Raw genomic sequence first — 25,624 nt, 5'->3', positions numbered from 1 at the left:
TTGAGAGGTGACATGGAGGTGGAAGCACAGCAGCAGTTAACCTGGTCACATCACATACACTACACCTTGGGGGGCCAAGAGCCCCATTGCTTGGGGGGTAACCTCTGAGACCAAGCTACATGTGCCCATAGGACTCAGCCAGATCTTACAGAGAAGGCTACAGCCACGGGGTGGGGGGGTGAAGGGGAAAGAAAAGAGTAAAAAAACAGCTGGAAAATGCTCAGAAACTAACAGGGGAGAGCAAAGGTTTAACAATTGGTCACTGTTACAAAAAAACCCCACTAACAATCCCTCTCCCCACTACGCTGCCCCACAGGCAGCGGGAGAGGAAATCAGAAGAATCAGGTGTCTTGCATCAATACATGGTGAGATCCATCCTGGTCCAGGCCTCAAACAGCAACGCTACAGCCATCACTCACTTGACAAAAATGAAGGCTGCCATAGACTAAGAGCAGAAGCACCGTAAGAACACCGATTACAAGGTGGTATTACAAAGCTACAAAGCACTCAAATCACCATACAACTAGTAATTAGTCACTCCAGAAAGCTTCTGATCTGGCCGGGTAAGAATCCCTGTTTTGCTGTTGTGGAAACAAAGGTAAAAAGCTCCCCTTCACCCCCACAGCGAGCCCGTGCCAGGCCTCGCGTTTGAATGCTAGGACATCCAACTCCACTACCTGCATTTATCTTCTCAGCACACAGTGCTCTCTGTAGTCACAACTGCTCCACTTCAGTGCACTGCTGAACAACAAGTGACCTTTTCTGATCCCTTATTAGGGATGACTAATGGATACAGCAATAAAGTTTCATTATAATTTGATGGGTTTTTTTCCCCCCATACACGTAGCTCTCACTTGTGGGCTTAAAATTTGCTTTGCTTGATCTTTTGCCCAACCGGACTGTTCAGTGAGATCGAGCACAATTGCTCTGCAATTTCTGCATAATAGGGAGAGCAGGTGTTTTTTCATATTGAAAAAAGTTTTCAGGTTTGTGAACAGGTTTACAGCAAAAAAATAATATCTGAAAATAATTGCAGATACACCGCTGACATGTCCCATATCTGTGTCCCTTGCCATGCAATAAGGCAGCAGTTTGGGTTGCCACAGGGGCCAGACACACAGAAAGGAACAAGTGAGATGCAGCAGGGGAAAGAGGCCACAATACGTTTCACCACAAGCTCAGTCCTGCCCAACAGGAGGGCAGGAAACTAAATGTCACTGAAACATGGCACAATGCCCTCGAGTCTCTGCCTCCTTCACCGCTGCAGCTAAGCTGTTCCTGTTCTATTCACCTCAGCTCTGCTGAGGCTAAAAGCCAACTGTAATTACTTAAGTACTAGTCAAGGCATATGTCATTCTTTCTGAAATAAGCAGATAGAAAAATTAAATACGTCAGTGTATTAACTCCGAAGCATCGCAACAATTCAGAGCCACAGAGCTCTTCTATTCCTGGCTCTAATCTAAGTGCTGCCATCACCCGATGCGTAATGCTCTATGACAAATTGAGACTGCTGCTGATGCTCCCACTGTCCTGGGAGTGTACTGGTTTTGGAGAGCAAGGCCAGATGACTCCTTGTCCATCTCCCTAGCATGGTTTCAACGGCTAAGGCAGCCAAGGGACATCTATGGCAGTGAACACACCAGTCTGAGCAAGATGAGGCGCAACCAGTCTGCTCTGCAACAGGCTCAGACACGGGCAAATCCTGCTACTTCACTTTATTCATCAGATACTTCAGGTACGTGGCTAGAAGCAGCTACTGTCATTACCACATTCAGAGACCTTCCATTTTATCACATGGCACTCACAGAAATCCAGCGCGATGAAATGACTGTTCTGCTTGTCCCTGATAAACTGTCCTTTAAACGAATTCTCTATAAAAAGAATCCACAAATGAACCTGCCTTTTCTCAGCCAGCTGCTTGTTATAACAAGCTTACTTGACAGCTCTGCATGAAGAGCCTCTCTTACATATTGTGAACAAGGGCCTGGAGAGTACAATTATGAGTGAGAGCACCACAAAGAAAACAACCACAGCGCTTATAGCTTATTCCTACGCTGCATTCACCGGCCACTAAATACCTGCAATTACAGAAAACTCCAAAGCTTCACTGTCAGGCAGCAAGAAGGGAACCATCCCGAGAGAAAAACCATTGCCAGCTCTAGGATTTAGTGGCACTGGACCCACCTTTGCCTATAACGAGACCACACTTATCGGCTGGCACCGTGTAGGTTATTTCCTGCATCCCCCCAGGGGTTCCAACGCTCCAGTCCCCGCGGCCACGACCTCTTCCTCGGGCTACAGCCAAACTCCCAAAGCCATCTCGTTCCTTGGAAGGTAAAAAAATTTGTATCAGTGTTTGCTTTGTTTTTTTTCTGGCTCCAACGCACATTAAAAACAAAATAAAGCAAGGTAAGTTAAATTGCATTATAATCAATGGCACTGAATTAAGATATTCTTGGACTTCAGTTTCATATTCAAGATTTTGAAGCACTTTAAAGGAATGCCAAGTAACGTAGGCTATAGTTGTCTTCCTGACTCAGGAAGATATTTATATTTTTTAAATGCATCCCTTTGTATCTGCTGAAATAAACCTATAAACAAGCATCAACTACTAAAGGACTTTTAGTTTGTGATACGGGCTTATCTTAGAGCAACCAATAGATCTTGGCACTGACACACACGGACGTTGCTTCCAAACCCTTTCAAGTGTTGTTCTTTAAAGAACACTGGAATTACTCAGCTGAAACGCACATTTTCCAAAACTTCCAAAGGAAGCTTTTAAGTTCAAAGACACTTCAAGGACATAACTATTTTGGATGACTGATTTCTCCAAAAGCAAAGGCCATGCGCAGAGACAGACCTCAAAATTTAAGTGGATTATTTAAAAAATTACAAGATTAAGCATTGTAACCAGATCTCAGGGCAAGAAGAGGTACCAAAACCTGCCCTTGATAGAGAAATTACACTCAGGTATCTGGTCTGGAACGGTCTAACATCTTTACTTCTCATAATACAAAGGGAATATACAATCTCCTTCATGAGTCTGCTCTACTGCTCCATCCATCTTTGAACTTCTTGCTCTTGAGCAGCACTGTATGTTGGAGTATTTCTCACAGCACAGCAGCCACATGTGAGAATTCACTGCCTTCCCCTGCCTCCCACAGCTACCGGACCAGAGAATGGTGGTCAGAGGAGGAGGCATCACTGAGCAGAGTTAATTCTCTGCTGCCTGAGCGTTACTCAGACCTGCTGAGCAGAGCCTCCAGTCACTGTCTCACATGAGTGCTGGACTCCACTCCACCAGGTCACCATTTCCAAATAACTCAAGAACAACTGAAACACATAGAGTAAACATGGAGCTACAATGAAGTCTCATAGTACTGCCTGAGAATAGGAGACCTTCCTAGAGCTCAGTCAGCCCATATCACATTAAAAATACAAATAAACAAACCCCAAACCTAGCAGTTCTGTCCTGGATGGCAGCATGTATGGCCTACCAGAGGGAAAATTCAACACTGCTGTTCTTCAGGTGGTAGTATCCATCCCCACAGCTGCACACACGCAGACTGCATTCCCATACAAGCACTCCTCTCCAAAGAGCATCCAGAACCCACCTGTGCTGTGAGAATGAGCTCACTGATGATGTGTGCTGCGTGTTGACACCTATCAGGAAGCCCCATGACCTGTGCGACTCTTTCAGAACTAATCCCATCATCTGTGAAGAGAGGTGGCAAAGACTAAATTAAAAGGAGAAAACATCCACCCACCAACAAAAGCTTCCTTTTAGCACCACCATGGCTAGCAGCGTTTTCACATAACATAGCTACCCCAAGAGCCACCTCCTCCCTCCACCTTCAGCAGCCTGAAAGAAGACAAAACCCAACCCACATTGCAGAGGGAACAACATTCAAAAGGCAACACTTTCAAATGTCCAAAAGCCATGAAAGAGACTGATATAATTTTAAGAGGACAAAGGCAGCTTTGAGAGGTGATCAGACAGCCAAGGACCCAGAGAAAGTTACTTAAAATTAATCAACTCCTGATCCCAAAGGCTTTAATGTCCTGAAGAAGAATTCTTCAACAGATACAAAAGTTTTTTTGTTATTGTTTTGTTTATCCACAGAATTACCACTCAAGACATGACTGTTGTGACATCTAATGTTTGCAAGTGACCTGTATATAGTGCTTACTCTTTGAAAAAGAGAAGGTGCACGAGGAAGCAGCACATCATATTTAAACAGGTTTCAGAAAGAGACAATGCACCTTTAAATGAGGAAAGCCTAGTTGCTGTAACCTCGGATCAGATTCCCTTTAGCAATCCCAAGCTGGAACACTGGGCAGAAAGTAACGGCTCTCCATCCTCTCACAAACCTGGTTTAAATTGAATCCTAACTCCAGCATCATTCTGAATCTTTTTGATCATTTCTCCATTTCTTCCTATCACAATTCCAACAGCAAACCTGGGCACAGAGACCTGATGGGAAAGGCAAAGCAGTGTGAAAGCTCAGAGAACTAGACTGAATTACTCTGATTTTACAAGGAGATGCTCTTAACTATGAGGACAGGCCACGTTAGGCAGCTCCAGGCTACAGAACCATATCCCTTAAGAAAAACAAACACGTGGCCGCAAATTCCTTCCCCACTAAATGAACTCTGCACTACAAGAATGCAGCTTAAAAAGACAATTAGAAAAGTGCCATCTGGGAGTCCATGAGAACTCCTCTTCTTTTGCAGCCAGACTCGCTCTTCTGGCAACAGAACACAATGCATTTAAAAATAATAAGGTTACATGTGCAATTTGATGACTTCCCCCCACTGCCCATCCCACAGGGAGGTTAGCAGAGTACTCGTGAAGAAAACATACCTCTATGCTGCCTCCTCCCATTCTAGAACTGAAATCATTGCGTACGCCTCGGAAGTCTGCCTGATCTTTCTCTCGGATGATCTCCAGTACCATTTCCCTCGCTTGCTACATGGGGAAAGAAGTTACAGTTAGCTTAAAATGATTCTGCTTGCCATCTTGGTGTTGGGGCCTCAGCAGTGGCTAATGGTCAGGCTTCAGGCAAAGCGATCTCCATCTGCTTGACAGAAAGAGCATTCTGATTTAGAAATTCGTTTACCACAGTCAATGGAGATCTGTTCTCAACGGCATCTTCCACGTCTGACAAAACCTGCCAAATGTGCAAGGTGGCAGTTTCTTGTGTGCAGTTGCTTCCTTCAGCCTTTCAAAAAGGCCCTTTAGCTTTAAAAATATCTTTTGTTTTGTTTCTAAATTAAAGAAAGGGAAGGCCCTTTCCTCCTGGACAGAACTGAAACCAATACAGTAAGGCAGAAGCTGTGGTGTTGTAGCAGACAGCACGTCTACTAGGAGCTGGAGAGCATGTCCCAAGGAGGCAGGTGGGCAGCAGGGAGCTTACTGACACTCAGAGAAGTTAAGCCCAAGTCTGCAGCAATCCAGCAAGACATTTTCTGGGACAAATGAATATTCTTCCTACCTACTTGCAGCCCTCAAGCCTATTCACAAGCTTGCACATAGCCCAGCTAGTAAAAGTGTACAATGGAAATAAGCCAACAGTAGTCACCATTAAAAAAAATAATGCCTGTATGTCAAACCCAAAGCCTTTGTTTCTATATATTACCAGTGAAGCTTTTGACATTTCGGTTCTATTTCCCAGTTTGAGGGCACCAGTGAACCTGACTCCTTTCACATTTTTATGTATTTTCCATGCCCCTGTGGTATTTTTTACAGAAGGAAACAACTCTGTACATTTCAGAGATGCCAAGACAGAAAGAAGGGCAATGGAAAGATTTCACAGGGATTTGATAGAGTTAAGACACACCGTTGCAGCATCCAGCAAATCCCACCAAACCCAAGGATTCATCGAGCTTCTTAAGTGCTTTCTAAGTGTGCTCAACTTTTCTAAGTGCCTCAAAGATCTTCCAGCCTAAGCAGTCTCTGTGATTGCCTGGCATGATTTATGGCACGGAAGATGTGACAACAGCAAATCTTGCAAGGCAGAAGAAACCACTGGGGAAGCAGCATCCCTTAAAGTATGATCCGGTTAAAAGTAGCAAGACTGCCATTAAACTCCTTTTTGCATGTCTGTATCTCCACAATAAGTAAGAATTTTGAATAAAAACGCCACCCACATTTAAATCCAAAAAGCCCACTTGCAGTAAGATGTTTGAAAAACACAACCCAAACATGCTACCCCTGAGCAACATCAACTTGCAGCAATTTATGCTCAGGGAGATCCTATGAAACAGAGCTATTTTTATTAGAGACAGGAATGCTAAGCTAGATTTAAGTTCTTAGCAAGGTATGAAAAGCACTTGCTGAGAAGTGGAACATGCCACGGCTAAACTTTAATTCTTTAATTCAAGCACTCCCATCATGCTGATCATGGGGTTTTGCTTTGAACCGCAGGTATGAACACATCTGTAGAACCCTGACACAAGGAGACTAAGGTACCAATATTAAGTAAACCCCTTGGTTTCAGGAGTTGTCATGGGATTATTATTTTTTTTTAATTACCTGCGTCAGTTGGCTGTCTGAGATAATGAACCTTCCACAAAACTGTCTCAAGTCTGTGGTTAAATTAGTCACTGAGAACCCAATTGCTCAAGTAACATGTAGCTATGATTTTTTGCTTCATGGACTCGAAATCATTTCAAAGGTACTTTCTCCAAACCCTCCTCCTCAGTCCTTCTCCTACCCGTGTCTAACATCTATGTGGAGTGAGAGCTCCTAGGTGACCCTGTCAAAAAACCAACACTTGCTAGTCTGGTGTTTTAACTCGCTCTACTCAAACTTCAACCTTACAGAACAAACAAAACCAGCAGAGATTGTTACATTTACAGTCGGATTCAACTCCCACTAGACGGTCACAAATAGGTTAAAGTTTAAATTTCTCCTCAGTTCTCTAGGGCAACTGCTTAATAAAAACATACCTGTACTTTAAATGCATCTCCAGTGATACGGAGAGGTTTGTCTGCTCCGGTAGGCAACGGACCGTCCTGGATCATAATCATTTTCACACCTGTTCGCTCCTGAAGAAAAAGCACAGAGCACTTTGCTAAGCAGAGTCCCTAAAACAAGGGACTATATTTTGGTTACTAAACATCACGTAGGTCAAATCAGCAGCTTTAAAGAATGGTACTTTAGCTCTTCATGGGTACTTATAGCACAAATTCAGTGATAGTCCTAGAGCGCAAAGGACCGCCAGAAAGTGTGCTGCTCCTGAAGTTCTCCAATAGCTGAACCCCTTGCAAAACGAGAACCCCTCTACCTCAACAACTGATCTTTCAGCCCTTTCCAAAACCTGTAGCTGTCTGCATATGAAATTAAGCTGTCGGCATAATTAAGTGACCAGCCTTAAAACTACTGGATGACAGAGGCCTGATTGGAGCACTCAAAACCTTTTTTACCTAGATGCTTCTCTGAAACCCTCTATTCTTTAGAAAACTTGTACCAGATGGAGGAATAAAGAATGTCTACGAACATAGATTTATACGTAACACAACACTTAATTAGAAAGGGGTGGGATGAGGAAAAAAAGGAGGACACACGCCAGCTTTATCACAGAGCAGCAACAAAAGAGAAGCACAGCACTCTACAACAGCATGGCTGGCATTAAAAACCATTGCAGCAGCAGACTAGAGATAGCCTTCTCTTGGCTCCAAGGATCCCCTCCTAAACAGCACGCACCAAACGTTATCTAAAGCACATGAGTTTCTTTCACAGTTCTGGCAAAACTCCACTACGTGCGTAGCTAGGGCCAAACCGATTTCTTTTTGTTTTTTAACTCAAGATTGGATTTGAGTCCAGCTCTCCGAAGGCAGAAGAGTAGTCCCTGCTGTAGAAGGTTAGAGCATTTAAGGCTCTCCATTTCAGCACGCTCTTGTTCATCTAGAGAAGCTGCAGTGGGGAAGAGAGCCCTAAAGTAAATGCATCTTGCGCACCTGCAACTGTTTTATTGTTTCACCTCCTTTGCCGATGACTAGACCCACTTTGGATGCCGGGATCAAAATCTCCTGAATCGTACTGTTGCCATCAACATCGTTGTGAAAACCAGGTCCGTTCCGACAGCGATCTACAATCTGCCCCAGTAGCCGTTTTGCTTGTCTTTGGAAAAGAATCGAGGGAAACAACCATTAGACAACATTGTTCCACGTGACCAAGAGACCAGGAACCATCGAAATGGGAAGCGATTGGGGAGAGGAGAAGAGGTGAAAAGATGAAGGAAACCACAGTTAGCACAATGTTTGCTTTTTTTTTTTTTTTTTTTAATCTGATGTATATTTTCCCCTATCATGATTACTTATAAGCAGTCTGACTTTTGAAAGGGGAAGAGAGAAGGAAGAGCAGCAGCATGCTCTTTGGAAGTTATGGATAACAGTTGAACTACAGCATTTGGGGTGCTTATTTTGAATGAAGATGCTCTATGTTCTAAACTTATTCTAAGCTTTTTTCAACATACATATATATATACACACACAATATTTGGTAAAACTCAAGCTCTGTTTGTCTTTGTCAAGACAATAACCACACACTGCTCTGATAGTAGCACAGCACATTGTTTAACCACTCTCTGATCAGTCACAGGCAACTGCCTTGCTCTTCTCTGCCTGCTCTTACCAGCAGCACCAGAACACTGTTCTAACACAGCCTCTGCCCCAAGCAGTAGGTGCTGAAGCTACACCGCGAAGCGAGGCAAGGATACTGCAGCAGCAACAACCAGTGAAAGACTGGGTTCTTCTACTCCTGGTGAGAAGAGACAGACACAAAGAAGCATTTGGGAGATTAAAGATACCTTCTCTAAAATCTTTAGCATGTCAGAGGTAGCTGATAAGGGTTCCCTTCACCTTGAAGACCCCTAGTACCAACACATCTCTTTCCTGCTCTTCTCCAATAACCCTTCTCCAAGTAGGCAGAAGAAAGGCACTGGTTCCCTATTCAGCCTAAAGCAGTGTCTTTCCCTCTTTCCACTTCACCCCAAGCCATATCAGGCACCCTAGGAGGGCTGTCTTCTCTCTGGAGATTTGAAGAAACAGTATAAAGTCATCTCTCACCAACATTCACCCAAGACAGCTCAAGGGGTGGTGACCTGAGGCTGCACACAGATCAGAGCACTGCTTTCCCCTAACTTTCCTCATAACACAAGGCAAAAAGCAGGATTTCTGGCAGACCACTTGTAGTATTCTGGAAGAATCTTAATAGGTTCTATTAATCTATCTTCATATTTTGCATAAAATTCTTTTAGTGATAATACAGAGACTACAAAAGAAGTCTGACATCTAGACTGGTTTTCTTACTTGATTTTCTTTTTCTACAAGTAGCCTGAAAAAACAGTACAAACAAAAACCTTAAGAATTTCACCACAAAAGTAAATTAAATTTCATCTAATTCCATACCCTCAACACCTTGCTCTGCTTCAGAAATTGAGTATTCTCACTTTTTTTACTTATTTATATTTTATTTAAAAGACAGCCTTGGACATGACTACGCTTAACCACTCATTTCTGAACCATGAAGTCTTAACTATACCTCTCTCCCATTTTCTCCCAACTGCATCTCATCAGGCATCCCAGCTTTTTAATATTTTGCTCTTGTTCTGAAATATCATTTGCTAAAGGGGGAAAAGCACTTCAATATCAGCAAGAATACATTGCCTGCCCTATAATGTGAGCTTGCCAATTATATTTATTCTGGCTCACTGCTTGCAGTATTATGGTAGAATAAGGAGATTTAAGTACCCTTAGATCTCTTAGGAATGGAAGAATGATGAGAGTCTTCTCTTTAGAGAGACAGTTTTTGTGCCCATGTATTTTCACTATCAAATGCAACTCAAAGATTTTCAGATGGATTTTAAAAAACCCACCTACCCAAAGGCTGGGGAGAGAAAGAGCAGCTCCATATGTTAAGTGTGTTCCTGTAAGCCTGAGGATCCTGGATCCAGTTCCAGCAGGAGGTCCTCAACTGGTTTGTGAGAGTCTCAAACTCAGCTCCTGGGAAGGGGGAGGGAGGAAACACTGTCCCTAAAGTTTCTATAGGCCTAAAGAGTAGAAACCCCTGCTGGCTGGCCACGTGTCTCTACCATGCAGGGATCAGAATTCAAGACTTTGGTTCAGTCCTTTGCTTCTTGTTGGCAGCGATGCAGAGGCAAGCGCACCCGTGGGCCTCACGCTGCTCTGCAACACCAACACCTCCAGACTACTCTGGAGTGGCACCGACAGGCTTTGGAGGCCTCATGCAGCCCTTCTTCAGCTGGAAGGATGGTCATCTCAATAGGAGTAGGGAAGCGAAGGGGAGAAGAGAAGTGCCCTTCAACAGCTTAGCTCGGTACCCTGAAAGCTGCAGTTAGAAAACTGCATCCTAGGTGCCCTAAGAGCAACCTTGCCCTGCGGAGGGGAATTCCACGGGGATTTCTGCAGAGGGTTCAAACTGCAACTGGAAAAAAAAGCCTTTGAGGTGCACAGTTTAAAGCATCAGACCAAGAGGTTCTATGCTCCAGAGACCCTCAAGTTTCTCTAGGCCAACATTTGTTGGTGTGGCTAACCAAGGAGCACCACTGACAGAGCACAGCATTAGGGAGAAGAGAGAGAAGGAGAAACGAGAGAAACTAAATCAGAACTCACTCAATGCTCTCTGGTGTCCCGGTGAGCACACAGGGCCTCTCGGGCATCCCACCACTGTCTACAAAGGGAACAAGAAGACAAGTTTTAATACATGGAATAGAAAAAAAAATGGCAGCTGTTTCAGTAACTGTTAAGCATTCATGGAAGCACCCCCTCTCCTGCACACAAAGCATGTTAATGAATTCAAAGACATCCAGGGTCAACATATTTTAAATGATTTGCTGGATGTCTGCATTCTTTCAAAGCTTTCCCCACCAGTTAAAGGTGAACTTAGATTACATTCATCAACAGTTTCCTGCACAGCACTGTAGTACAGTCTCCCCCTAAGCAAACAGGCACTAGCACAAAGCAAATGGATGCTCCCACTTTTTCGATGCATGGCGAGTTGCACAGAGAGCTGCTGCCACCCTCCTGAAATGTCTTCTGCCAGGACTTGGAGCTGACCAGACTTACCAGAGACAAACCATCTGCGCTGAACAAAGCGGTACCATCAGGAGAAAACTCAACAGCTACAATTTCGGGTCTAGTTAAAGACTGTTCCTTGTTTCATTCCCCAAACCACCTGACAAACCTGTTTTCTACGGCAGTCAGGAGGTCTCAGTCCTACGACAGCTCTCCCATGCACGTTAGCCCAGAATATCAGTTGTTAACGGTGATAACGTCACGAGCACGGCAAGGCACCTGATCTAATGGACACAACACCCTCCCACATTCAAACCTGTTCATCCGCCATACAAAGAGGCTCTTACCTGGAGCAATTTGAATTTTGCAGCCAGACTCTGCCTGAATCCGTGAGATCTGCTCACCTCCCCTGCCGATTACTGAAATGAGTTCAACAAGCGTCAGAACATACCATTTTTCCTGAGTAACTGCAGAGCACCTTCCCCCTTTTACTCCACTGCAGCTATCTATAAAGGAACAGTTTGACTCCAGGATTGCAGAAGAGGCATCCACAGCATGATCAAATTTATCATAAAGAGAAAAACATTAAGATACTGCCGAAAGTTATTCTATTTGCTTAGGAAAAAAAAACCCCACCAAAACAAAACAAAAAAATCCCGTCTCAAAAAAAACCCCACCAAAACAAAACAAAAAATCCCATCTTGCACTGGAATGGAAATACACAGTATGCAAGAACTAGTGTGAGTACTGCTAGAAAAAGATGTTGTTCAGCCTGAACCAATAAACCAGTTATTTATACTTAAAAAGGCAAGAATTTTTTTTCCCTTTCTTTAAAATTCATATTTTACTACCCCTTTTTGTTCAGCCTGAACCAATAAACCAGTTATTTGTACTAAAAAAGACAAGGACTTTTTTTTTCTTCTTTCTTTAAAATTCATATTTTACTACCTCTTTCCAAAGGACATGCTATTTGGCTGGTCTGCTCTCAGACAAAACTGCTACATCGTGAAATGCTCTATCAAACCCTCAGTGAAAACAAATACCCATCTCTCAACTCCCGGAGTCGGCACGTGGTTGTTTCACAAGGAGACATATCAGGGAGGGACTATGTGCCAATCACCATTCACATCCTTCCCAGACTCCAAAAAAGAGCAAAACTGTCAAGTTAAACAGGTCTGCCTGGCTCAAAATGCTCCCATAGAAGTATCTCTGAGGGTTTGCCACCTGCCTTCATCTGTCTGCCCCTGAACCAGGATTAGATATAACACGTAGACGATGCACCAACAGAGCACACAAACTCCTCTTTCAGAGTTACAGCATCCCTCAGAAATCCCCCAAAATGTGTGGGACCTGGACCAATATATAAAGGGGTCTGGCAGGAGAAGAACGAGCGTTTCCTTTGCAGAAATTCAAGTTACAGTTTTATAGAGTCTTTAGAGTCAGGACAAAACTTCACACACTAAGGGGTAATTATCACGGCCCGTTATTTCCCTGTCTGCCTGGCTCAAAATGCTCCCATAGAAGTATCTCTGAGGGTTTGCCACCTGCCTTCATCTGTCTGCCCCTGAACCAGGATTAGATGTAACACGCAGACGATGCACCAACAGAGCACACAAACCCTTCTTTCAGAGTTACAGCATCCCTCAGAAATCCCCCAAAATGTGTGGGACCTGGACCAATATATAAAGGGGTCTGGCAGGAGAAGAGCGAGCGTTTCCTTTGCAGAAATTCAAGTTACAGTTTTATAGAGTCTTTAGAGTCAGGACAAAACTTCACACACTAAGGGGTAATTATCACGGCCCGTTATTTCCCTTTTTATTCTCCATATATCAAATCAGAAGAGATACACAGCGATCTAGCAGTGGAACAGTCTATGCAGTCACTGTAGTAACACAGCAGCAGGAGGTGCCATTGAAAGGAAGAGTAATGATCATCAAGAGGAAGAAAGAAATTAGGATCAAGCTTGAAAGAGAACAGCATCAGGAATGCAAATCTAGGAAGAATTCTCATCTGAGCACGGCATGCTTGTTGTGTTTCCCTGCAGCAAATGTATGAGAGATTTACAATTCTGTTTAACTTGCCTTGAATCAACTCTTATTTTAACATTTAAATATTGTTTTCCTCCCTCAGCTCTCACAGTTTTGCATGCTGTAAGGAAGCAAGATATTTCAGTGAGAGGAAACAAATTCCTTTCTGACTTGTTACACACTATGCAAGTGGGAATTTAAAGGAGAGGATCACTAAAGCTCTCGGTAACTTGCACCACACAGTCTTGTTCTTATTAGTGGGACACCAAGCTTTTCCATACACTTTGCACCTGGATTTTAAACACAGATCATCTGGTCCCCATGAAGACAGCATTAGATAAGGCTTATCCAAAGCTAGGAAGCACGAAAACTGGCGAGCATGTCAGAATAAACAGCATTCCTGCACAGAAAACACATCAAAAAAACATATCAAAAGCATCCAAGGTACTTACTAAATCCAACCATTTTATCAGGCACTTTGAACTCTTCTGTTATTACAGCCCTAAAAAAAAAAGGAAGAAAAAAAAATCAAATAGTCATTAAAGAGAAAAGTTGGAAGACAACTATGGCCCTGCCATGGAAACCAGGCACAGCATAAGGCTTTTGCACACACAAGTAAACACGGCACCACAGCCAAAACCACTCTCTCTCGTGGTCACCTAATTTCTCCTACACTGGATACATTTCCAGTCTTCACTGTCTTCAGTGGAGCTGACAGAGTGCCTCTTTTTGGCATTCTTGCTCTAGACAGATTTAATGGAATAACAGCAAAGTTTCTTTAATATTTAGCCTAAACCTTCCAAGCCACATTCTCTCCCCTGCTACCTCTGGATATGCTCTTGCCAGGAGACACTAAGCAAAGCCAATCCTGACCTGAATGCCTCCTCCAAAATTTACAGATTTTTATTTTTTTGCCTGCCTGTCCTTATCATTCTTTTCCTTGGAATTTATAAAAGCTGTCTTCAATTATCCTTTGAAGTCTTATTATCTCAAGACTTCCATATCTATTGCTCTTTGGACTTTTTCAATGTGTCTCTGCCTCAAAACAGAGTGCCCAAAGCAATTTCCTAAGACCTGACCATAGTCAAGTACAAAGGAATTACCTTCGATGGATTTTTGCTTAGCCATTTCTATCTGGTAGGAAATATGACACAATGAATATGGAATGTGCAAACTCAATATACTTAGATATGCATTATATACAATTTGTTCAGCAATCTCAAAAGCAATGAAACGCCTGCATAATAAGCCCAATGCAGGTTTTGTGGTGAGGTATATTAAAATCTTCCCATTTTTTCTTTAGATGAGTTAGAGAAGGTATAAAAATACACATTAGACTCCATCAGTTAACCTGCAGGTAAATTACTCTCTGCTGTCCTGAGGACCACCAGCAGAGATGCAAACTCAGTGCCACCCATACCCATAGCAGAACAGGAAGGTTCAGAATTATATTTTTTTAAACCAAGAAAAAACCCCAGCCTGTTGCCAAAACATCCTATCCTGAATCATTTATTAACCACCCTGTGTTGGAGGAATGGCTGCAGAGGGACGAAGAAGCTAATGTAGCAAAAAACCAACCACCAAACCCGGAAAAAAACCCCAATTCAGGCTTTTCAGCCTAATCAGTTCCCTACATGAACATCCCTCCTGGCAGAGGAGAGGTGGCAGGCAGCAGCAGGGCAAACATTGCTGCTGCTGCCCTGACGGGACATTAGCTTTAACATAACCACTAAAAACTGAAGGTTCTACAGCCTTCATGGGGATCCCTTGCCCACTCTTTGAGGCCCCCAGCAAACAGCTGCTTAAGAAGGAAACACAGTACTATTAGCCCAAAGGTGAATCCAGCTTTAGAAATGTTCTCCCCTCCCTACTCCAAACAAGACAGACAACTCCTTAAGATCAGGATTCGAGAAAACCTGAGAATTTTACTTTTCTATTAGATGCTAAGACATGCTGCACGACAAATCATACTTGCTTTAGTCTCCCGAAACTATCTTTGACAAAGGAGTCATCTCAGGTCATATGACATCAACAAAACAAACAAATAATGATAATAAAAAAAAAAATCTACCTGCCCATTTAATACTTCCAACTTTTGTCAAAGTGCCAGTGCTTTATTTACTTTTTCTTTCTCCCCGTATCCCAGGCAGGGAAAGGGAGAGGAGAGAGAATTTATTCTTCTCAGTCCTGCAGATTTACAGGAACCAAATCCAAGTTTCACATCAACTCTTCTTTCTTCAAAACAATAAACAGCCTTAAAGCATTAGCAGAAACCCCAGCCTGGAGAAAACCTAAGCTGACAGTTTCTCCACATTCTCAACCTCTAACTTCCTAACACTACTACAGATGGTGGATCAATAAACAATTAGAATTGATCAATAAATAATAAAACATAACCCACTGCTTACCTTTGATGTACCAGGGCCCCTAACTGGTTACCTACTGTGGCAGAGAGAGAAAAAAGGAAAAAAATCAAAGCATTAGCACGGATAAACTAACTTCATCCCTATAGAAAAAGAGTTCTTACCATTTCATCAAAAAAGAAAGAAAAGCAAAACAGTAATTTAGGTTCAGTGGCTGAAATGAATGCGTTATGTGGTATAAAACAGGAGGGGATTTCTTGATCAACACACACCATAACCCAGTGTCCAGCTGAACACAGGATAGGGAATTGATCCGCGTCTCCCCATGCTGAGACATGGGAGAAAATCCTGCCTGCCCAAATCCAAATCCCTGCAACTAACTCCCCCCTCCCCTTCCCAAATTAAACCCAAAGTAGTAAAAAAAGGGAAAAAAAGAGGGGGGCGAAGGAGGAGGGAGAAGAGACATTTCAAGCAGACTGGTATGTATTAAAAAACAAAAAATAAAAGCTGAGCTGCGAGATTCAGTCTAGGCAAAAGGCATGACAGAGTTCTTGTACATACTTCTCTCTGTGTCTCTTATCTGTGCTCCATGGAGCCCACCTACACGGAGACCTGTTAAAGGAATGGCTCTGTTAAGTAACCTCGTGGCACCCAAACAGTATTTAAGAAGAAAAAAAAAATCACCACATTTTACTGAACACACACATTCCAGGCATATCTGCGATGTTAGCTAGGGTCCATTTATGATTAGCAGTTATCTCCCCAGCTGAAAACCCTCAAACAGATTTCTGCTCCCCCCCCCTGCTAACCCCCACAGATTAGATCTTTCTTCCAAACGTTAATGGGGAAAATATCATTAGACCAACTCATGCAAAGTGGGAACACATGCCCTGCTGGGCTTCCTACTGGACTTTGCCTGCAGCAAACCAGCTAAAAACCAGACCATTTGGTCCTAACAACCAGTTGAAAGATTATATTGCATGCCTGGAGGGCACGAGTAGTGAAACAAATGAAACCGGCCAACATGTGAGCTGTGATAATAAAGATGCAGTGTCAAACTCCCTTGCAGAAACCTGCACATTCTTTGACCTGAAATAAATTGGCAATCAGCCGGCAGGTTTAGAAAGCGGATGCATCCCACACTCTCTAAATCCGGCAGAAAAATGCATAAAGTTTGTGGCCAAACACTTTACTCAAATAAAATAGACAAAGAGAGTCAATACTGTATTTCTGCTGCGTGTCAATACCTTCATAATAGTTCAGGACCAAAATATTGACAGCATATATATTTTATTACTCTCCCCAGCTCGGTGATAAGACAACTGCTGCGTTATCGACTCTGTTAGATTTGTCTTTGCATATTCTCGCCTTGAATATAAAAAGCTCTAATTTGATAACTATCAATACTGCAGTTGAAAAAGGTGGGTGATGTAATGGGGAATATTTGCTCTCGCTGATAAGCTACTACTGCAGAGCTGAGCAAATACGGCCAAACAAATGCAGGATCTCGCCATCTTGCCCCAAACTGTGCTCTGAATATTTTAACTACACGCAATAGGTCTGGTGGCTACCCCTGAGCTGACGTATGGGATTGCCCTCGCCAGGGACCAGGCCACTTATTATCCCAAGATGCCAGAAAAAGTGGTCTTAACACTACAAGGCTGTATTTAAATACCCACTTCGCATTTCAATTCGCCGTTAACAGCTCTCTTAGCCCGTCTCTTCCACTGCAGCCGCTGCCCACAAATTATGAGACAGATACACATCCTATAATCAACTCCTGAAGTTCACACAAGGAGCCAAAGAGCCTTCATTTTGTAACACAATCCTACACTTGAAAAAAGACAACTTCTTTGGGGAAAACTGTACGAGCACAAGAAGTTAAATCAGTCAGGGAAATAAAGCTCTAGATGTATGTAACAGTGTCTCCAACCTCTTCCAAGTACTATGCAAACATCCTACGAACCACCCGGGGCAGATATCAGCCTTGCTGTATATTTATTGCACAAATTAGTTTAAAGAAAAATTAAGCTGCAATAACTTATGTGCAAGATCATTCCTTCCACATTTCACAGATAACCTCTGCAAGAGCTGAGGCAGAAGGCAGATGGAGAGAGCTGGGAGTGATTTACTTTAAGTCAGTTATGATTTCTCTCTGTTTTAAGAAGAAAAAAAAAAAAAGAAACAACGTGGCTCCCAGTTCCAACAACCTAAAGGTCCATTCCTTCCCCAACATGCCCATTTTGCTCCAAAAGACAAGGGCTGATGGAGAGGCAGGGCTGGGGCAGTCCATGCTCCCTGCAATACTGAATGCTGATGTTGTGTTGTTCCACCATCTCCCTCTTCATTCCAGGGAAGGGGCTGAACTCTGACAAGCCACGTACGTATTTCCCCCTTTTACATCTATTGAGTACAATTTAACTGTAACTGCAGTCATTTTACTGCAAATAAGGAAAAATACTGAATAAAATCAGCACAATTTCCTATTAATGGCACCTGCTGGTTGATAACTCTTCACTCTGCTTTAGGCTTCACCTTAACTGAATTCTACCTAACAGACACTCAAAACAAATGCGGATTTTTTTTCCACCCCATAAAACAGAGCAGTGCCTCCCACTAAATTAATGTGCATGATGGGAATATGCAATCTCCTCAAGAATATCTTCATGGCTAGAATAAAATCAGAGCGCTGCATCTCCTGGAGAGGAACACAGTTGCCTTTTATACTTCTGAACCAAAATGGGATCATCATACATTTCAGAAAGCTACAAGGAAGATATTAGTTACCCTAATTAAATATTGCTAGGTTTTTCTTTAATTAAATAGTCAAAACCTAATAATTTTCATGACTGCCTTTACTATAAATCTTTTTTTCCCCTCCCTTAAACTGCCTTATTTAAAAAACTGCTATCTGTAAAGTTAAAATTTTGAAGAACAGGGGCATTTTGTGTATCACACTAAACCTTTTGCTGAGACCTCTGGTCTTTTGCCCTGGTCCTGCTGCTGCTACAGATGTGTCAAGGAGCACCACTACTAACTTTCATCAGCAGTAAGACAGGGATAAGATTTCCTTCTGCCCATCACTATTTTTATTGAAAACATGTCAGAGCAAAAGAATAAAGTATTCTGTACAACAGGATCGTGTTGTGTTTGAGCCCCTCGGCTCTACTACAATCAGGTTTTATTACACCAAAACTGGCCATCTTCATATCTGGATGCACCACAGAAGCCTGGGGAAGCAGGAGGTGGGGAGAGTGGGGTGTGAGGCTTCTCCAAGGTCTCTCATCTTTTTTTTTTTCCCCACAGACTCAAAGGATGCTCCAGCCTTCAGCTGCAACACTGCTGCTTAACCCTACATGTATCACTGGAAACTTCTTCAAAGCAGTCAAAACCAGGGCAAACAAAGGCTAACGCTCTGGCAATCAGTCTTCTCTCCAGCAGACCAGATCCCTGCTTCCTTAGAACAAAAGGAAACTGTTTCTTTAAGGATTATTTAGCATTAAATAAACTTATTAAATTGTGCTGGTAATCAGAGGGACCCATTAATTAGAAAGGAGGCCAGGAACAGCTGTTTGCCATTAATAGGAAGGCTGGGATCTATCCTCAGCAAGATGCCACCAGGTCTCTCCACAGCTCAGACCAACCCCATCTCTAGTTCTCACCTTCACTGAGAAACATTAACGAAAGCAAGTGGCCATAGAAATGCCGACTGTGACTTCCCACAAGCAGTACAAATAAACCTGATCTCCTTCCTGGACTATAACTATTTGCAGCATTACTTTAAAGCTGTTTCCAGAAAGGGGAAATAAAGCAGCCAGGGAAAAGAGAAATAATCAGTCTCCATCTGATACCAATAGGCCAGGTCACCGGGGCCAATCCCAGCAGATCTTCCTTTCAGATGAGGGTCATGTTAAGGGAAGCACAAAAGGCACTCAGACATTCTGATTTCCAATACTACAACAAATCTATTTTTCCTGGAAATGCTCTAAAAGCAGCTGAATTTGTTTTGACCAGCGCACCGTCACCCTGTCTTAAGACCACTTCCTAAGCTGACATCAATCAGCCACACCAGCAGCTGTTTACAGAAATGGACAGGCAGAATTAGATTTCCCTGAAAGACAGACATTTTTCTTGTCACCTTAAATACTTCCTCTGGACCCAATTTTTTCAGGAGCATTAGGAACAGAAGTAATTTTCTAACAGCTACACGGGGATGAGGAAACAGCGAGACCTGCATCCAGCCGTGAATACGCGCTATACAGAGGTAAACAATTCAAAGAGTTACCACCAAATTTGTTTCTAAGCTATCCAGAATAGCAGAGTGTATCCAAACCCCCGCACTATAAAATTTCTAGACTATGCATAACAACATAAATAGTCACTTCTTGACAACAATGTCTTCACACTGTGGTTCACAGGCAAGCAGAAAATGGCTAAGAATATGGGCATGCAATCCTGACATCCCTTGTTCACTGCTAAACCGAGAAATAAACCATTATCCAAATGGGAAGTGCTTTCCTAATTTGAAGGGAATTGCCATCTTCCAGATGCTTAAAGCTAAAGCTGCATTTATAGACTTTTAACATCACGGCAGCAAGAGCAGGTAGCCTAAGACTAAAGTATAGATCCTACCACAAACAAATACAGAGCAAGTAGCACTGGCAGCTTCAGGCATCCCTTTGCCAGGCTGCAGTTAGAGAGCAGTGCAGGAGGACTCTGTGGTTAGGTGGGCAACTCTTCACACAGCTGAATTTCAGTACAGGACCTATTAATGTCATTAGAAATAAAACCCAAGATGACCAAAACTGAAAGCAGCGATACAATCCTTGCTCCTACCCTGACAATTCCCATTTCTTTGCAAAATTCCAGCCCTTTAAAAAAATATTACTTCCATCATTTCTCTTCTCCCCTAAGATCTTTCAGATCAGATTTTTGGGAAGGGAATCGGGCAGTTATAAAGCCCTGGAGCTATTTTAAAAACAGTTATAGACAAGGCTCAGTGCTGAACTACAGGGTGAGCAAACACCTGCAGGTCCTTACATCAGCAGAACCAGTGCCAAGAGAGGAGCCAGGGCACAGTCACTCCGGAATGGTACCTGCTCCATGGAGTCATCTGTCACAACACAAGAAACCAGCAGTAACACACATTTATAGCCCAGACTGCAACTGTATTGACATGGTTTGTGTCAACACAAACAAAGCTCAGCAAGTACTAGGGCTCACCAGTAAAAGTTTAAGTACAAAGTTTAACTTGCGCTGTCATTAAATGCTACGACCATTTCACGTGTTAAAAGTTCATAAAAAAAAAGCCAAACCCATTTTGTCGTGAGGTCAGATTTCTCAGTTCAGTCGGATGAATCAATGAAAGAAACAGGCGAGGCTAATGTTATGAATGACTAGTTCCTAGAAGGCTATTTTTATTCTTTTTCACATCCAGCCACTTATCTAAGCTATCCAGACACAGCTCAGAGTTGCTGGGCATTACACGCTGAACAGCCTGCTGAGCACCTTCCCGGACAGAAACCAGCACATACCAGTAATACCAGGCCTCAGGCTTCTCATGAACATAGTGATGCTCCAGTCTGAGACACAAGGCAGAGGGGCTCACCCAGACAAACCCATTCTTTCCTAAAAGATCAAACCAAAGCAGCAGCAACCTCTTCCTCAAACAGAGCCAACACCAGAGAACAAAGTGGGCTGTGGCACGTGCTCAGAAAACAGTAACGTTAGCAACCCAGAGGCTCCACGTGAAAGCAACTTCTCCCCATCCTCCAGCACGTTTTTTCAGAAGGAGAAGCAGACCTGCAGTATTTTCAGCCTTCGTATCAGACAAAAAAAATTATTTTCAAAATGAAGTGGTAGGCAGCAATTTTGCTTATTTCCTCAGTACTCCTGAACCTATCTGTGGGGGACAGAATCACCCTGCAGGGCTACCCGTGTCAATAAAAACACTAGAGGAAATAGGAAAAGGAAGACATAGCCACATTTGGTTTTTATAACCAGCCACAGGAAAAGGTGAGCTCTTTGTATGTATACAGCAGCAGATAACACGGTTTAAACACTTCTTGTAACAGTGCATATCATTAGATTTATAAAAAAGAAAACACCTGTTCTAACATTTTTGTTGTTCCTGCCAAAGAAACTAATAACATATTTTAAAATTGTAACACAATATTAGCTCATTACAGTTACCAGTAAATAATTCTTTGGCTGTGGCCAATGTTAAATACTTCAGAGATTTAAGAATTCTCAAAGAATAATTATGAAAAAAGCTAAGACTAATATGTAAATTTCCCTTCCAGCTTGCATCAACTTACAGCAATATCTTTTCTCCTTGAAATTCATGGACAAAGCAATCAGAACTCTTGACAGCAGCTCAACTACTGTGCTGTGACCATGCTACCCATGGAAAGGAGCCCATGTAGTACTGTCCCTGTACACTGCCTCCTCTCAGAAAACAAGGATTGTCAGGGAGGAACAGCTTTACTATGTATACCTGCTACTCTATAGACAGGCTCCAGCACAGTTCCAGTAAGCACATCCCCCTCCTTCCCCCCTGCCCCAACTAGCATAGAACAAGATTTAAACTACACAATTTCTTTGCTAATTCCCAGAGTCCATGAACTAAGAAATAATTGCTTCACATTAATAATACTAATGCTTAGGAGCCCTGTGCTATCGATAGGCAAGACTAAACAGCACAAGGAATCTTGTATGAAATTTCTATACCCAGAAAGATGCACTGATTGCTGTCCTTAAAGCAGACACCTGCTTCCATAGATAAATTTCAGGAGCTGCATCCACAAGATTGACTAATCACAGCCAGCTTACCTCCATCATCCAGGGGCCGTTTCTGCACTCCATAACCGTAGACGGATGGGTCCACAAGTGTTGTAGAATTATTCAAGTGAGGAATATCTCCAATTTTAGCAGCAATCTATAAAACCAGGGGATAAAAGTATGATTAGCATACCTGAAGTTTCAGCCACCAGAGCTAAACACTCTTTCTTGCAATAAAGCATTTGCCCCAGTCTCTCAGCTATTTACTATATAGGTGGTTTTGTAACAGTTCAAAGACATCAGTGCTTCATTTGTAAAGTAAACAATTTTCTGCTTGCTTTTAATATTTGTTTAATTAAGAACACATTTACCCAGTTCCTCTTCCTGATCATAAGTAGGTATTTACTCCCTGGAACATTATATTCAGGTTTGTTCACTCAAACAAGCTGACAAGCTAAATCTTGCAGAGTTGAAACTAGCTCACCAACTTTATGGAGAGGCTGCCACCACCATAACCACGTAGGAGGACACATGCTTCCTCCTGTGCCCATGAATAGCCAGAAACATAGAAACACACACTTGCACAGCAGCGGGGGAGCAGAGGGAGAAGAACATGAAAATACACAGCACAAGGACAGGTTTGGGAACTTCTCGTCAAAGATACTGGATCCGCCCTGTGTTTACTGTATGAAGGATAAGGCAGTGGGCAAACTGTTAGCCCAGAATTAGTTTCCATTTCCTGCAGCCATCAATATAGCACGAAGTCAACTAACACTCCGTGTGCCTCTGCTTCCACCCCATGCAGGGGGTAACAGCCATTCCCTGTCAAGGCACGATGCAAGAAGGATGTTTATGAGAATGAGGAGACAGTCAGGTATCACAGTATGAGGACTAAGGGAAGCAAATAAACCAGGTGAGAGAGAGACCTAAACAGCGCTTAATTAAAAGTGAAAAGTTAAGCTCGTCTCTAATGAAATTTGGGAGACATCTGTACAGAGAGATGCTGAGAGAAGCAAGCTCTTTCTTTCCCCTACTCTCCAAGCAAACTGACATGAGCCCACTCTAGGAACATGCAGGTGCATTAGTTCTGCACCCCAGTTAATACCCCCCTCAGGGACAGGCACACTGCAGCCTCACAGCACCCCTCGCCTACATAAAGTACTTTGCTGTAATAAGTAAGTGCAGAACAAAGTAGTTACAGAACAAATATAAAGCACTGAGTATTCTGCAGCATTTGCTTCCTTTTCCAGTAAAAAGAAAACCATTGAATAGGATTCTTTACTAAGAGTCTGATCTCACTCTATTATAACCGGGATTTCACCAGAGAATAAGCAACAAGAACAGATAAAAGAGCATTTTACACAGATCTGTTTTAAATGAAGACAAGGGCAAACGACAAATAGAACCAAAGATGTTTCTAAAATTTGAGTTTTACTGCAACAGAAAGACATCTACAGTAACTCTGGTTGTTGACACTATCTGCTGCTGCAGTGGAATAAACAACTGCCCAAGATTCAGAACCACAGGGTACTGAAAAAAAGCTATTTGAAATAATCTTGAAAGATTGAGGGCACTGCTTTTAGAAAGAGAATTGAACACATTCTCTTCACTGCCTTGCATGAAAAGAGCTCCAAGTTTTGACCATTTTCTTCTCATAGCACATTCCTTCTTGTCCTCTTTCAGAAAGTCAACAACTTTGTTGTGTCAGAAATGCCAGGAGCTAGAGAATAAAAATCTTCCTGCAGGACCAGCACAGCGATCATATAGCAAAGCTTTGATGACAAGCACCTTGTGTATCATCTCCAAAACCTAACAGGGCCACAGAAAGCTGATTCTGAAAGCCTTAACACAGACTACCCCAGGGCCACTCCACACTAGGGAGTGCCAGGTGATGCCTTGATTTTTTTTGTTGAAAACTGTACTATATCCATGATTCCAGCCCTCTGCCCACATCCCTTACGTGTGGGATGCAGAGGATTTTAAGGGAGGTACAAAGAGCACAGACATTTCCTGACTACTTCCAGGCTGAAAAATAAATGTAAGTTTCTTTCATAACGATCTATTAACAGCTTTCACCTAATAACTTACAAATGTATGCCAAAAAGAACTGTGTCAGGTATAACATACTCTGGCACATTTTAGAACATTTGATTTTGACATGACCTTCATGAACCCTCCTTCTCTAAGTAGTTATTTAAAAAAATCTCTAAGTTGTGGAAACTGCTAGCTGATAGTTTGGAGCCGAAATCACACATCGCAAGTTCAAGGGAAAGAAAAAAAAGTGGAAGGAAGGTAGTATGAAACACAAAGGTGTGCATGTTGTGGAAACTGCTAGCTGATAGTTTGGAGCTGAAATCACACACTGCACGTTCAAGGGAAAGAAAAAAAGTGGTCTGTGGAGAGCAGAAGGAAGGTAGCATGAAACACAAAGGTGTGCACAAACAGATCACCAGCACTAAGGCTGTCCCTTCCCAGAGCAGGAGGGCTCTGCAAACCCCTCCTCGTGCTCAGCACACCATTATTGTCCTGGCACAAAACTCTCCAAGTAAAGGGCAAAATAAGAAAGTCAAAGCAATTTTTACATTATCAGCTTTTGGGAAGTTTTCCTTTTTTTTTTTCCCTCTCTTTCCCCTCCTCTATTTAAACTTGCACCCTTATCTCTAAAGCCTCCCAGCTGCCACCAGATTACACACAGACAACGCGCCACCTCACTGCAGCAGGAAAAAATACCCTGCAAAATTAAGAGTTGAGCTTTTAAAGTGGATGTAACTGTTAAAATATATTTTAACTTCTTATGTTACAACTTAAAAATGGGAACCTCAGTTTTTACCATTGGTTCAGCAGGGAGATAAGCACCAAAGTTAGAACACAGCAAAAGTAAGCAGACCTAGCCCTTATCTGACTAAATGACCTTGAGTAATGTACTGCTAGCCAGGGCTTTTGTCCCGCTCTATGTCAGTCTTCATTTTTCTTTCCTTTTTCTGAACCCAACACGTTTATTTTAGTAAGGCCTGAAATAAACAGAAGAAAAGCACCCCTATCACAGAACTGTTTCTGCATCTCATTTCCCCCAAATAAAGCTCTCCAACAAACACTTTAAAGGACACAATGCAAACCTGAGCTACAAATTGCAATGTTAAAGCCAAGAAAACCAAACAAAATAACCCATGGAGTTGTGTTTTCCTATACCTTGCACGTCTGTCCTCCTACACCTTTAACACCCTTTAAAATGGTGTAATACCAAAACACTTTTAAATAAGCTTCTCTGCTGGGCACAGCAGGATTCAAACACCAAGATCTGCAGAATTCAGCTTTCAAGAGCAAGAGCCTAGTGTCTGGGAAGAATCTCTCCGTGCTGTCCTGCAAAAGAACAGCAACCAGTAAAATCACCAATTCTAGGTATTAGCAGGACAT

The 25,624-nt window shown here is 42.6% G+C and overlaps 1 protein-coding gene across 1 annotated transcript in view; it reads right to left on the bottom strand.

The window, feature by feature from the left end:
• FUBP3 (far upstream element (FUSE) binding protein 3) overlaps nucleotides 1–22,602 on the bottom strand; it is a 38,243-nt gene extending 15,641 nt beyond the window's left edge. Inside the window, exons 1-13 of the mRNA XM_014942729.1 lie at nucleotides 22,582–22,602; nucleotides 22,262–22,367; nucleotides 15,992–16,042; nucleotides 15,476–15,509; nucleotides 13,520–13,569; nucleotides 11,388–11,459; nucleotides 10,639–10,696; nucleotides 7,963–8,125; nucleotides 6,952–7,050; nucleotides 4,865–4,969; nucleotides 4,372–4,474; nucleotides 3,615–3,715; nucleotides 2,185–2,326 (exon numbers count right to left, since the gene is read on the bottom strand). Of these exons, the coding sequence (XP_014798215.1) occupies nucleotides 2,185–2,326; nucleotides 3,615–3,715; nucleotides 4,372–4,474; nucleotides 4,865–4,969; nucleotides 6,952–7,050; nucleotides 7,963–8,125; nucleotides 10,639–10,696; nucleotides 11,388–11,459; nucleotides 13,520–13,569; nucleotides 15,476–15,509; nucleotides 15,992–16,042; nucleotides 22,262–22,367; nucleotides 22,582–22,602 (1,105 nt within the window). The remainder of the gene's footprint in view (nucleotides 1–2,184; nucleotides 2,327–3,614; nucleotides 3,716–4,371; nucleotides 4,475–4,864; nucleotides 4,970–6,951; nucleotides 7,051–7,962; nucleotides 8,126–10,638; nucleotides 10,697–11,387; nucleotides 11,460–13,519; nucleotides 13,570–15,475; nucleotides 15,510–15,991; nucleotides 16,043–22,261; nucleotides 22,368–22,581) is intronic.
• Nucleotides 22,603–25,624: the final 3,022 nt, after the last annotated feature.

The sequence above is a fragment of the Calidris pugnax genome, unplaced genomic scaffold (genome assembly GCF_001431845.1).
Source record: "Calidris pugnax isolate Ruff unplaced genomic scaffold, ASM143184v1 scaffold102, whole genome shotgun sequence".
In the NCBI taxonomy this organism is placed as follows: Eukaryota; Metazoa; Chordata; class Aves; order Charadriiformes; family Scolopacidae; genus Calidris; species Calidris pugnax.
The sequence above is the reverse complement of the archived record's forward strand: the minus strand, read 5'-3'. Positions and strand labels throughout refer to the sequence as shown.